General features: G+C 39.6%; 1 protein-coding gene across 1 annotated transcript in view; it reads left to right on the forward strand.

Annotated features, from left to right (window-relative positions):
- Nucleotides 1-15,095, forward strand: part of VPS13D (vacuolar protein sorting 13 homolog D (S. cerevisiae)) — a 97,983-nt gene that overhangs the window by 52,629 nt on the left and 30,259 nt on the right. The window contains exons 58-65 of the mRNA XM_014941435.1: nt 737-916; nt 1,183-1,299; nt 1,641-1,790; nt 2,689-2,838; nt 3,658-3,754; nt 5,443-5,591; nt 7,891-8,025; nt 8,381-8,548. Of these exons, the coding sequence (XP_014796921.1) occupies nt 737-916; nt 1,183-1,299; nt 1,641-1,790; nt 2,689-2,838; nt 3,658-3,754; nt 5,443-5,591; nt 7,891-8,025; nt 8,381-8,548 (1,146 nt within the window). The remainder of the gene's footprint in view (nt 1-736; nt 917-1,182; nt 1,300-1,640; nt 1,791-2,688; nt 2,839-3,657; nt 3,755-5,442; nt 5,592-7,890; nt 8,026-8,380; nt 8,549-15,095) is intronic.

The raw sequence follows: 15,095 nt of genomic DNA on the forward strand, positions 1-15,095 counted from the left end.
ATGCTCTTTGTTGTTTGTTTTTTGGGTTTTTTTGAAGTGTTTCAACCATATTTATCCATTGCTTACAAACAAATTTAAGTAATCCAGCATTTTGTTGAAATAACAAAGTATATTTGTAATAAATATGGATATTATTTCTAATGTTTTATTACTCAGTCCCATGATGTCACATTGATCATTCCATGATCCAATTACAGTAGCTTTGTGAGTTACTACTTGTCAGTTTGAAGCCACCAAAAAGCCCTTTGTGACTGTTTTAAGATGTTGACTCAGTAAGGATTTACATTCTCACCTGCAGAGGCAGAACGTGGCTTTTAGAAAGCTTTCTGTCATTTTGAAAGTATTTCCAGGAAGGACTTCCCATGTTCAATCCTGATGGGATAGCTTCGGGTTCCTAAGATGCAGTGGGAATACAGAATTACTGATCTTGGCTGTTTCCTCTCACTGCCAAGCTGATTAAACATGAGTTACCAGAAGCTTTAGTAATACTGAGTAAAAAGCTGCTGCACTGCTTTTCTTTTAGTTCTGAAGAGTAAGAAATGTGTTCATTTCCCTCACACCCAGATTACTCAGTCTGGGCTGGAGTCTCAGATGACTTTCTTCTTCAGCTGTGTAAAAAGAGGAAAGTAAAATACTACAAAATTCTATTTTTTTTAAATTAATGTATATAAATAGTTATCTGAAACCTTTACCTATTATTAATATTTCTTTTCCTTACTCTTATTTCTTTCTCCAGGCAAAGGGAGGGGTACTAGGTCTTCATGATGGAGCAGAAGTTGTTCTTGGTCCTGATACTTCACTCGAATTTCTGGGGCCGGTTCCACCTGAGCAGCAGTTCATGAACCAGAAGATGAGGCCTGGCTCGGGGATGCTGGCTGTCAGAGTCATCACCGATGGGCCAACCAGAGTTCTGCAGGTGAAGCTCCTTCATTAACTACAGTCTGGTTTCGTTACTTGCTGGTACTTGCAATGCCTTTTTCTGTGTTGCATCTCTACGCTCCTACAAAAAGGTGACTTCGTCATGGTATGAGGGGGGAGGGGAATATCATAAAAGAGAAATAATTGACACAAAAGTTATCATTGTACTTTATAAAATTATTTTTGTAAAAAAATAAGGTACGACAATATAGCTGTTATTATAAATAGGAAAGTGATCACTGTAGTAATTTATTTGTTTATCAGATAACAGATTCTAACCACCGTAGAAATGATCGCTTATCCAGTGAAGGAGACGAACTTCCAGTTACGGAACAAGATCTACGCAAGTTTAAAAATCCAGATACAGAGCAGGAATTAGAAGTAAGATACTACAACTAGTATCTCTCTATTTTACATATTATTTTCCTTTCTAGATTTTAGAGAGGGGCTTGAGGAGGGTTGTTTGTTAGCTTTTCCTCATGATGACCTCTTGTTACGAACTTGTAGATTTTCCTGCTAAAACTTATTCTTAGAAGTTGGGTTTATATGTCTTAAGACCTCTTGTAAAAAACCTCAGTTGTAAATGAACCATTCGGCCTCTCTGGAGATGGGTCTAAAAAAGTAACTTATTTGCAGAAGTATGTGTTTGGTATCACAGGGTTTTTCAGTGTTGGTTTGTTAGTGGAGGGGTTTTTTCCAGCTTCAGGTACTCTTTTTTTCAGGTGCTTGTGAAACTGGAAGGTGGAATAGGATTGTCTTTGGTCAACAAAGTTCCTGAAGAGCTGGTATTTGTGTGCCTCACAGGAATTAATGTCCACTACACACATCTCTCAGCAAGTCAGGTGTTAGAGCTCAGAGTGCAAGACATACAGGTATTTCCCATTTTGGAACAAATGTATTTGTTCATGGGTCTTCTGTGGTTTTTGTTGTCATTATAGATTTGAAAAACGTTTTGAGCTGTTACTAAGATTTTGATTCCTAAATATAGAAGTTTCTATTAGCATCAGTGTTTCCCTTTTTCATTGTTCTCTATTTTGAAATAGTTGAGACAATGATATGTTGTATTTCATGCCTTTGATTTCTGTTAGGCAAGTTAGAATCTTTTCTATTTTGAAAACAGGTCAGCTCAAGATTTTTCTCCCTTCCTGGTTCTTGGTGCTTTGTCATTATGTAATGAAAAAGCAGCCATTGAGAGCAGGAGTCCTAATGTTGGTAGTACTGCAGTATAAACCATAGAATCATAGGCAAATAAGACAAATATAAACCTCTTGTATTTTTTTTTTCCAACTGGATTTTGGGTTTGACTTTGCAGAGTTTTGCCTTAACCTTTGTTTTCAGTTCAGTCTTTACAATTCAGAATTCACAAGTTTAACTGGAAGGGGGAATTGTGGATACTGGTGTGGATTATGTGAGATAAATGGCTACTTCTGTGCAATGGTCAAACGTCAGTGCTGGAGCAGCTTGTCTCTGCTGTTTAATGTTTTTGGCGGTATTTTTTGAAAAAAGAAAAAACCCACAGAGAACATAGCAGTTTTGTTACAGGTTTTGTTTGTTGGTAGCTATAACCATTTTTTTTTTTAAATGAAGGATATTTCTGAATGTTTTTTTGGTACAGTCTCAGTGGTGGTCACTAACCAGGTCTATTTAGTATCTCCCAGACGCAGGGACAATGTGTTTCTGAAAGCTTTTAAGTCCTCGGTTAGAGAGCATCAATTTTGCTATTTATTGTCACCTATTCAGATTTTGTTGCCTGTCTTGTCTGTTCTGTAGGTGGACAACCAGCTAATTGGCACCACGCGGCCTTTTATGCTCTTCCTGACCCCTAAGATGAATGAAAATGAGCCCGTGGAGACCAGTCCTGCCGTGCAAGTAAACGCAATGAAATTTCCCAGTAAAAGTGCACTGACAGATATCTACAAGGTAAACCACAACTTTCTGATTGTGCCATGCCAGTATTGCCCTGTTTAAATGCCCTTTCCTGTTCCTCATTTTTACTAGTAATCTGAATTAAATAATTTGTGAAATACACTTTGTTGAATTAATGCTGAATTAAACAATGCTGTACCCACTTTCTCATGTTCATAGTGTCTAAAGTCACAGTACAGTGATGAACAGGATAATACGTTCAAAAATATAACAAATAAGGCCAGACCCCTGTTTGTTCATGTCTGTGACTTTACTTTTCAAGCTGATTATTCTCACCTCAAAACTGATAGGTAGTATCATAGTGTACTGACCCAAAATACCTATGCTGTGCTTTTCATCAGTTGTGTACGAGGTTATTACTTTTCTCTGATAAACAATCTTGTAGCTTAAATCCTCCATACTGTTGATGGAGTTTGCAAACTTACCCACCCACTGTGCTGTGTCTTGTGAGGGCAAAACCGAGTTGGTTGTCAAGACCTATTTTCTCACTTGGAATTTTCAACCATATATTTTGACGCTGTTTTGAAAAACAGCTGATTTGGTGTTGGGAAACAGCAAAACATCAGATTCTGAGTTGTTAGTACTGGGTAGTGAAGCACAATAGCTTCCAAAACATTGAAACAATCATCACTAGTTGGAGGTAACTTTAAGTGAAGAAAACTACCACAGGCACTTTGAAGGTGGGAATCCTACTACAAATCCATTCCAGTGAAAATATTCCGTTGAAGTAGAACACATTGTCCTATTTAATGGCTTACATGGATCATATTTCTAGTGTTAACACTGTAAACTGAGACTTATTTATCTTCATAGCATCTGATGATCACTGCTCGAAAGTTCACAGTTCAAATTGAGGAGAAACTACTTCTGAAGCTGTTCAGTTTCTTTGGCTACGATCAATCTGAAGCAGGTATAGTATCAAATGACAAAGACCAGGTTTACAGAATACAGAAGTATTGTGATCTTTGCATTTAAAATAAGTTCAAAACACTTAACAAGCTCTTGGCTGCTTGGAAGCTTCCACTGTTGAATGGAAAGCTGGAGACCTGATGTCTCAGTGGCCCCTGTAACACTGTTCAGGTAAATTGGGCTTGTTCCAGTAGTCAGGTAACGAGCCCCGTAACGAGCTGTTGTGCAGCACACGGCGCCAGAGCTGAGCCTCTGTGGGAAGGAGTTCAGTGTTCCTCTGAGTTCCTGAATCTGGATTCATCTAAATTGGAATAAAAGAAATTGTGTTATTACTTTAGCAAACCACTTTGTTTAGTAATGTTTGTTTATTTAAACCCAAGGCTAGAAATGGGATCTCTGCTCATTTGTTCCTTGGGCAGTTCCTCTTGCTTAACTGAAGGAAATTCTGGCTGCCTGACCTTTAGTGGTGGCATCCGTACCCCTGGCTTGAACTGTAACAGAAGTTTTCTTCTGTTCAGTGAGGCAAGACAGAGCTCTTGTATCTTCTCATCTCACAGATGTTGTTCTAATCCTTCCACTGCCGGGTTTTGTCTGTACTGTGGAAACTTTCTGAGGCGTCCGTATTGCAGTGGCAATTGAAAAAGTCACTTTTATTGTGCAGTAGTATGTGTAGGCTTATATAATAAAATAACTATGGCAGGAAAAAACTATTTTTGGCATAATTCAAAATGTGGGGGAGCCTACAAATGATGCTCAAGAGCACTGTATCTTGCTAATCCACAGTATCTTTTGAATTTTCTCTGAAAAAATACAAGTATTGCATTTCCCAGTTTCACAGAGGACTTTCACAGAGGACAAAAAAAAAAGATCTTGAATTTTGTTCTTAGCCTGTTTACCAGTCTGTCCTCCGTTTTGGTTTACTCTGATGCTTTTGCTGGTGTGTTTTTTCCTTACTGTACACTCTGTGTAGTTTATCCACTGATGCTGATGATGTCATCCAAGATTCAGACAAAAGTTATTTTGTCATTTGCATTCAACGTGTTTAATTGTTCAACCTGAGTTCATAAGACTTTGTCATCGTTCATCTTGCCCCCTGCCTTCTCCCACCACCGAGATCCTCTTATAAGTAACGTATGAACCTGTTAGTGCCAACCAGATTTGGATCGCTCTGTACATAAATTGATTTATTGAATGTCTTCCATGTGGGCATTTTGTCCAGTCTTTAGTGATCAATGAGAAGATTGTCAGCTTTGCTTGTTTGTACATTACTTTGATAGCTGAGTGTGTGAGGAAGTATAGAGAAAGGAGAGAGGAAAACATATTGCACGACCATGACTACACCGTAGGAAACGTTGCATAGTTATGTTCAGATCACCTTGTTTCTGTATGCTGACAAGATAAATTAGAAACAAGATTAAAAGCTCAAATAACTTAAACTATGAATTTAGACTTTTTTAATGTAGCTACAAATACATTCAGGTCTACCACATCTCTAAAACCTGAAAAAAAATGTTAAGCCTCAAAGGTCAACTTCATGTCACAAGGCATGAGTAATTTGCTGGCTACACTTGCGGTCACACATACTTTTTATTTGTACAGAGAAACTATTAACTCTTTACAGAATATGCATTCCTAACCCCATATTTATTTATATATCATCCTATATTCCTGTCTTTTGTCTGGATGCAGAGGTTGAAAAGTATGATGAAAACCTCCATGAAAAGGCCGTTGAACAAGGTGGAAGACAAAAGCGATACTACTTTGAAAATCTGAAAATTAGTGTGCCTCAAATAAAGTTGAGTGTCTTCACTTCCAACAAGCTGCCTTTGGATCTCCAGGTACGTTCACAGTGTGCTTCCGAGGGAAGAGATTCTGTTGTAAGAGGAAAAGGCAACAGAAGCTTTAGTTTACTACTATTAATTTCCATTTACTCTTACGTTATTTTAGTTACAAGCAATAGAAGTTCCAATTACTTCTGTTATTTAATTTGCATAAATCGCAGTCTCTTCTGTAATATTCTTTCTTTTTGTAGTTTCAGTGAAGCACAGCCAACTTCACCTGACAACACACTACTTGACAAAGGATCTTAGTTACATTAAGTGTAGTGTAAAGAGGCTTAAAGGGAATGACCATTGTATGGGAGGGCTGAGGTGTGAGGGTAAAGCTAAAATAAGAAGTTACTCAATTTAGGGAGCAAAAATACAGGACAACTCTGAGTGTTTTAATCCAAAAAAAAAAATGTTGTTTCATTGGCATCTCCTCCAGTGTTCCCAGCTTGTGTGTTGGGACCTTCCTGGGCATAAAAGTTGGCAACAACCAGCACTATTTAAGTTCCTCTGAGCTAATACACTGATTTCCTCCAAGATGGGAGAGTTGAAGCAGGAACCAGCCAACCAAACAACCCATAAAACCCTCTCCCCACTGTGAGGGAACAGAGCTGCTGCCTGTTCGACTTGTGTGTTCAGAAAATGAAATTGAGACCCTGACCAGGCTTGTTTGTGCCCTCAATACTATGGCCATTAAGATATGCAAGCTTTTAAAGAAGTTTGGTTTTGTGGAATGAGTGTGTATCATGGCATCCTGCCAAGATGACCCAGTATCATCAGTCCTGCATTCTTGTATTGCTTTTACCAAATCCTTGTGCAAAGGAGGACAGTTCAGTAGCCAGCGGCAATGTTCCTTACAGTGTCCTGAATGTGTCTGCGTTTTAGCTTCAACATGAAAATGCTTGTCATCTGATTATCTCAAATTTAGAGAGAGAAGGCAGTGTTAGTGGTGAGTGCCTTTAAGGAACGGGTCATGCGCCGTGTTCTGGTTGGATTCCTCCCACCTTTGGTATATGATTGCAGAGGGATGTCTTGGCAGCCGCCAGCGTTGTTCCCAAGAGAAAACTTGGTGTGTACATTTTTTCCCCTTAATGATAACAGTCACTGACTGTTCTGTGTCACAGACAGTTCCATTCAGTTCTGTAGCACAGGAGAGTTCGGGGTAGGAGGGAGAGAATAATCACAGTGGAGCCTTTGTAGACGTTTTTCTGACTACCTCTAATGTTTCTGGCTTGGTCATTGCTGTCTGGTAATTTGGTGTAGACAGATTATTTTTATTAGGTACCAGTATTAACAAAGTTGCCTTATATAATATCTGATAGTTAAACAGGAAATTACTTCCTACCCAAGTGAATAATGAGGACTACTCTAGTTAGTCAGCCATTTACTGAAAAAATAAATAGGTCCTTTCTTACTTGCACATCTACATTAGAGCTGTAATTTACCTCAATTGCCTGCAGAGGGCAGAAGAACTCCCATTACTCCCTGCCAAGGGTGCCGCAGTGATGATGGCAGGAGCCTGGTTCTGGTGGTGTGTCCTTTGCTTTCTCCACACTTCCTGATGTTGGTGGCTGTGCAGATGCCATTGTCAGGCCTGAACCAGAAGGGAGCTCTTTCTTTCTTATAAGACTAGTTTTCTTGTTAATCTTTCCAAAATTATTTGGTGTGTGTGTATATATAGATGTATAGATTGTCCACCTTAAATATGGTATTTTATGTATAGATTGTACAGGTTACAGATGAACCATGGCCTAACTACTGTCTTAGTTTTCTTCCTTTAAAATAATTGAAAAAGCTGGTTTAAGGAATTTCAGTCGACCACGTAATGTTGAGAAATGAGCCTCAGGCTTGCAGGAAATCATGTATGTTATTCCAGCTCATCCTGACACTTAGTCCATTCACAGAACCTCAGCAGGGTGGAAAACACCCAGTTACGTCTTCACTATGTATCAAGGAAATTCATTTCGGGTTCTTTTTAATTGTGTATTAGAGCAGTTACAGCAAAGTGCTAAGCGTGGAGTCTTAAACCTGTTTTGTTTTGAAATATTGGTATCAAGAGTAGGAAATGGATTGCATGAGGAAGAGTGTTTAATGACTTGTTATTGAAGAAACGCACTTCTAAAAATTGATCATTGTTTACAAGGAAAAGGTTTATCAAAGGTATATCAAAATGTCTACACGGCAGTGGGAAACTCCTCTGGCAGCTTCAGATAATTTTGGTTTGTTACCCATTTAAAGATGAATTCATTTGGGTGCTGTGAATGAGAAGCAGAGAGAAAAATTAAAGTAGAAATATCTTTTATTTAATTAGGCATTGAAAAGCACGTTGGGATTTCGTCTAATCCGATTTGAAGATGTTGTGATTAATCTGGATCCTTTCACCAGGGTCCATGCCTATGAAACTCAGGAGTTTATCATTAATGACATTCTGAAACACTTCCGAGAGGTGAGTGTCACACAGATTTTACTCTGGCAAAGGCCGAACTTCTCTTGATTGATGAGTTCTCTGCTGAGGGTGCAGGGATTCCTTCTCGAACGTTAAGTGTTAGTGCTGTATTCCTGCTTTGGTGTCCAGAGAAAGAGCATCACGTGCTCCTAAGGGTACACTGCATTTTAAGATTAAACTATTGTTGGTCTTACTGGTATTTGTGTGTTCATTTCTTTAGTAAAACTGTTCATTTCCTCAGTAAAACTATCTGGGTTTGTATATGATTTTTTTTCGGGTGGGACTTTTTTTAATGAACCTTGTTGGTGTTACGTGATCCGTAAGTGATATTTCATTCTTCATCTTGATTTTACAGGAGCTGATCCGTCGGGCAGCCAGGATTCTGGGTTCTGTGGATTTCCTTGGCAGCCCAGTGGGTCTGTTCAATGATGTTTCAGAAGGTGTTACTGGACTTCTAAAATACGGCAACGTTGGTGGCCTCATCAGAAACGTCACACACGGAGTATCGAACTCTGCTGCAAAGGTAATAATTACAATGTTAAAGTTTGCTAAAGCAATAAGCAAAAAATAGGCAGGAAACCAGAATAATTTGCCATCTCTAAATTGCTTTATTCCTGTTCATTTTGTAAAAATTGTGTTTGAGTGTAGATTTTTCTTTTTAAATGCTATATATATATATATATACACACACACTTCAGGGATGCCAGAAACTCCACCGAAGTCAATGAAACCACTCAACACCTTATTACTGATACACGTATATTTTGTGGATGGAAGGCAGTAGTTAACCAGAGCGAGAGCCCAAATGTTGCTTAAGTCTATATGAAAATGAACAAAGTTATACTTTATTTGGTATAGAATGGAGAGAGTGCATTACAGGAATTTGGAGTATTTAAGGGTTTATTTATTATAACAGGGGTTCTTAACTTTTCTTTTTGGAAAGTGATTACGTTGATGTGAATGTCAATAACTATGCTATTGCTTGAGGCTGTTTTATTCTATGCCACAGAGCAACAAAGTAAGGAATTCCTAGGTTGCTGTGCATTTTTCTTTAGTTTAATTCCGAAGTCTGCACAGTGAACGTTCTTCTGTTGTTCTGATGATGAGAGAATTCGATTATACTGGTCTTATCAGTGAAAATAACTCTCTCTAGTGCCTCTCTAGTGTCTGATGCATCAGCCAAAAATAGGCAGTGGTTTTGATCACAGTCAATACCGTGCTTGATACTCAGCAAACATGTTCACTTGGATAAAAAAAATCTTGACATATTTTTGATTACACACATTGTGTGTTGACACGTACTGTAAATGAACTCTGTGATCATGGGTAGAACTGGAATAGTGCTTTTGCCATATAAGGATGTGTTGTTAAAATTTGGTTTTGAGAAAATTCTTCACTTCCTCTTATTTGTATTTTCCTAATCTGGTAGGTTTGTACATGTATATTATCATGGTTCATCCTTTCACAACCTATTCCACTTGTAGGCAAGGAAATCTACTTTTTTCCCCACATTAATGGGAAAAGGTAATTCAGAAGATGAGAAAGGTGAAATGTAGAGTTTGCATAATTACAGATAGCTCAAGATTAACGTTTCCAAACCCAGTGAAAGCACAGGGATCCCCAGGCCATCACCGAGTGCTGTAGAGCTGTGAGCGTACCCAGCCCAGAGAGCTGAGCCATGAAAAATGACACACACCTTCTCTGCCATAACTGTCTGGTTCCCAGCATTAGTCTATTTTGGTCAATTCCAAGAAATTAAAACAAAATACCATGATATTTGTGTCTTAATCCCATAGAAGGTGATGCTGTGGCTCCCAGCGCTGCAGGCACCGGCCTGGCCAGGGCTGTGTGTGACTGGGGCAGTGTCCGTCTGTCCGTGCTTCCTACTCCTGCTTCCAGTCTCCTGTGACCCGTCCTCTCCACCCAATAGAGGATGTTTCTTTAGAGCTTCCTTTCTATAAAGTGTTGTTTCCTCATTGCAGTCACATCTGCAGCAACAGTCTCATAAATCTTTCTTTAAAAGGCACGAGCCTTCCTACGTTTCCCACAAGGGCAAGGTCATTCTTTGAACTTTGGAGTCATTTGTAACCAAGGGGGCTGTGAAGGAAGATTTTCAAAGGCAGGAGGGCGGCTGGATGCTGAGGTCCTTTCAAAATTCAACAGAAGCCGAGTGCCTGCTTCCCATTTATACCTTTGAAAATCACCCCAGGTACTATTTATCTGTCTTCCCAGGTTAATTTTTATTTTCTCCTTAATAGATGCAAAATGTCTGTGATGCAAGTCTCTCACAGTTCCCTTTTAAAAAAATTTTATATGGATTATGTATTTGTCCTTTCAGAACAAGGAGAGAATGATATCCTTTAGGAAGGCTTAATAGTACCTTGTGAAACTCTGTCCAAAGTTTGGATCTTAATTCTGCTACATAAAAGATGACAGTAAAAAAGGCTCAAATAATCAGGATGAATTCTTCCCTACATATTGCACTGCTTTTAGGCATCTGCATCTGCTAGAAAACTAAGCCAGGAATGTCCATACGATGAAAAAAAATGATGTTTCAAGTGCAATTTGTGAAGTGTTAAAGTGCACATGGTACTTTTATTCCTTTATACTTTACTATGTATATGCCTTATGAGCGTGTCCAGGACATGGGAAGTTTTGGTAAAGAAAAAAATGTGGGGGGGGGAAATAATTCCAATTATTTAAGAAAAACATGACTGAAACAATAGATCATTTTTATCTTGCTGGTGGTGCTCTGTGTAGGGAGAGAATTTTTAAGTATATTTTCACTGCATAAATTTTCACCTGATTCAGCTGTGCCACAGAGACCCTCCTCTTTGCAGCGTATTCTGTGGAGCTGGTAACTAATGCAGCTGAATCTGGAGAAGCAAATAAACCGGGGGCTGGAAAAAAATACCTGTTTGGGTTGGTTTTGGTGCTTTTAAAATATCCTAAATTAAACTCTCTCCTAGCTTTTCAGATGAGTTAGCTTTTAAGGTGTGAGTACATAGATAAACAAACTTTAATACTACAATCATCACTTAGAAGTAACACTGCTTGACTGAACCGGAAAGTACGCTCTCTGAGTTGTATCTGGTTTTGTCATTTTATTGCTTTTCTATTTTATAGTTCTGATGATTATCCCTGTAATGGCTTTTCCATGCATTTCAGAACGCGCAGTGGGTAATGCCTTCTTTCAAGTGGAGAGCTGCAGTGTATTTAAGTTGGCACAAAACCTTAGGTTAAATAAAGTTCACTACAGACACTTTTGTAGTTTTTATCCCTTGGAGACTCCGAGTTCTGTATTTTAAAAAGTTCTTTGATCCTAAATATAGACACCTGAGGGAATTTCATTCCCTCTGAATGGAGACTTCTATAGTTGCCATATGCGTAGAAATGTCTTACATTCTTGGCATCCATGCTTTTTTTTTTATTTCCCCCTTTAGGCATGATAGTACTAAATCCTTAATTCCTGTTTTAGAGGTGTTTCAATTAGAAATGAACATTGAACACTGAATTAGCATCTGAACAGAATGTTCTGTACCTCATGCTCTCCAAAGGGACAATGAAGCCTGGTTGTGTGTTACTGGCAAATGGGTGTTGTGCTGACAGTGAGATTCCTGGTGGTAAAGGATTGAAAAGATGAATCAGCTCATCAATACTGGATTTAACTTGTCTGATTCCTTCAACCCTTACAAGGAATTCCATTATCTTTTATGAATTACGAGCACATAGTAATGTGGTTGTTAGGACTCTGCAGCTAGGTTTAGTTTCTGGATATATACATCTATATATAGGATGGAAATAATTGTGTGTCCCTTCCTTCGGAAAAAAAAAAAAGTAATTTAACGAACTTCTTGAAAGAGCTGAATTTCATCATGAACTTTGAAGTTTGCAGTGAGAAATTTAATTAGGCTTCTTAAGGAAAGGCAAACACCAGGCACAGTTGTGTTCCCTTGTTAGGATTTAGTGCAGGCTTCCAGAGCTCAGGGAGGCAGGAGTCCTCCGACGCGGCAGTGGGCACACGGGATCCCTGACTTGTGGACAGAGCCCGGGATCCCTAAATTTATACACAGAGCCTGAGATCCCGAGCTTACACACATTGGAGCTGCAACAAAGAGTAGGGTGGGTATTTGTTTTATGGTTTAGGAGGAGGCACAAATGAACTGCTGCCCTGGGCTTTCATTCCATATATTTAGTTTAATTCAGTTCAGAGTGATAGCAGAGGTGTTTAAGTGATTAACAGCAATATGAAAAGAGGCAGGGTGTTGGAAATGTAAGAACATTTTAAGAGTAATAAGGATATGAATATTGCTCCAGGTGAGTGTTTGACCCAGAGGCATTTGTAGAAAAGGAGCATGAGAGCCACACGAAGGGAAATGGGAGTTTTGACCCTCCTTGTAAGATAAATCAAAGCAGAGTCTCAAGTGGTTGGCAGTGACAGAAAAATAAAGATAACTGAATGGAAAGTGAAGAGGAAGTAATAAAGGGGTTATTTAAAAACAAATCATGACCAAGTGTTTGACTTCTATAAATGTTAACTTTAACAAAACTGGCAATAAATAAGGTGAGGAGAGGATACAGCAGAGCACAGAAGGCAGGTACAATTTAAGCAGGTTCCAGCCAGGAACAGACAGGAGTGTTTCCAAAGCAGCCAAAGCTGATGGTTCCCTTTTGTTTAAAGCTGCTTAGTTCATGTGACCAATCACTCTTACTTGATACTATTCAGAAGCAACAACAGTGGCATTCTCACATCTTTGGTGACACTGTTGTTCAGTAGTTCTAGGAAAATTAGCTCAAAACGAAGTTCAAGGAGGTGAAAAAAATAAACCTATCTTGGTGACAGCTGATGTTGTAGAAAGATTGTGGTGGCATTTGGGTTCTGATTTTCCTGGCATTTTATATTTTAATGATTTTGTTTTAACTCCCTGCTCTTTCATTTAACTGTCACCATCAGAACGTGTACAGTCACTGCCAGTCTCACTGTGGATAGAAATGAGGAAGGCTGGAAAACACGTCGTCTTTCTGGGCAACTTTAGAGATTTGAATTGGGGTGCTGCTGTGGGAAAGCTGGTGGTTGTCCTTTACAAGGGCAGTGCAGGTATTGAAGTGGTGAGATTTGGCAGCAATTGCCATAAATAGTTTTTTCTATTCCTAGAAGTCATTTATACAGTTTGGGTTAAATGTAGCTTTCCTTTTGTTTTCTGAGTGTAACCTTAAGATTTTTCTCCTCGAGTCTTCCCCGGGACTGGCTGCTGCAGCTGGCTCAGGTGCTTTCACTCACATTCCCTTCAGACTGGCCGTACGCGGGTCTGTATGAAAATGTGCAGATTATGAGATGTAAAGTAATGGAAATTCCCAGGCAGAAGTTGTCAGTTCTGGGAGGAGCATTACAGATGAGGCCACGTACCCATTTCCTAGCAGTTTTAAAGGACAGCGAGCTTTATGGGCAATTAGTGACACTCAAAAGCCATGGAAAGTGTCGCTTTTTATGTGCAGAACATGTGGGTGTGGTGTCTTTGTGATGGGTGTCTTTGAAAGAAGTTTTGGGATAAAGGATCTTCTTTGAGAAGTTTGAAGCATTACTTTGTTCTTCCTGTTTCTCATTTGTACCCTGGGATGAAGCCCGTGTGCCGGCGTCTGGTTCAGAATTTTCTTTGCAATTCAGGTTAAATTCAGCCTTTCTCTTACAAAGCTGCTTGTACAAAGTGTTGGTGTACCTGCTTTGACTAGGAGAGATTTTTCTGTAGAGAAATGGACATGGGTAAGATCAAACAGTAACGGTGATTCTGTGGTAAGAACTTTGCTTTGTTTGGACTTGATGTGTTAAATGTGCACGTTCGGGATCAAACTGTGGCAGTGGGGGTAGCTCTGCATGAACCTTTTCTGGGAAAATCACTCCGTAGAGAATGTGAGTCCTGGGACGGTGCAACAACTGCAGACACAGAGCTGTGAGTGACCATCTTACAATTAGGAAAAGAAAAAAAAAGGTTAGAAAGCTGTAAGTTTTACACTTGCTTTGGAGCTTTATTTTGAAGGGGGTTACCAGCTGATTTTCTTGCAAAAGAGAAGACGGTGTTCCTGTTCTGCTGACTCATTGGGGAATTCAGTGAAAAAAGGAGAATTTAAAACGTGGTATGCAAAGTGTTGCCAAATCACAAACTGTGAAATTAGAAAGAAACATTTACCATAGAGATGAAACAAAATTTGAACTCAGCCTACATATTTTGAAGGGTTAGCATGTCATCAAAACAGGCACATACATCCCAAATGTCACAATTAGTATCTGAAGGAGAAAAAATGGGGTGTGGGTTTGAAATTAATGGCTTTGGTCTTGACAAAAGGCTAACTACACCTCCCCCACTCTATGTACGTAGTTATATGGAATAGCATAGTGTGTTAAATAGATTTAAACTTGAAATTCCTTGGTTGTGTATTGCTGAGGAGGGAAAACACTGTTTGTTATGCCCCTGGGTGATGGTCATGGTCCCCTGTGGAGCTGGAGCAATGGGTGCTTGGCCTCACCCGCACAGGCTGTCGCCTTGGCACCGAAAGTGGGACAAATTAAGGTGTTTGTGTCAGGTTTCATTCAAAAATCTCATGGAACACAGAAAACGTGGGGTTTTAAAGAGATCAGCTCCCAGGCCTGGTGTCAGGTGAGGGAACCTGGCTGGGAGGAGAGTGACTGCCGGGAGGGAATGGAAATAAAAAAGACGGGAAAGATGATGTTAAAACAGCAAACTTAATCTGCCGCCCTTGGAATATGTTGTTGTTGTGTATGAACTGGCCTAGACCTCCTCAGGGTTTCTCTCAGGTTTTCGGTGTACAGAGGGGTTTTTCAGGAGGGGGTGTAAAAGGGCAAATTATTCCATTCCCCGAAAATAAACAAACAGGAAGACCTTTCGGCTTTGCAAGAGCTAAACCTGGGGGAGGGGAATTATCTGTTAAGAGTATTAGTTGTTTAATAAGGCGCCGTGTCCTCCAGCTGAACCCGCCGGTGACTCATTCCAAGTTCAGGCCGCGGCTCCGCTGCCTCGTGCCCCGGGGAGCGCGGGCTCCCTCCCGCCGCGGGA

The sequence above is a fragment of the Calidris pugnax genome, unplaced genomic scaffold (genome assembly GCF_001431845.1).
Source record: "Calidris pugnax isolate Ruff unplaced genomic scaffold, ASM143184v1 scaffold82, whole genome shotgun sequence".
NCBI lineage: Eukaryota > Metazoa > Chordata > Aves > Charadriiformes > Scolopacidae > Calidris > Calidris pugnax.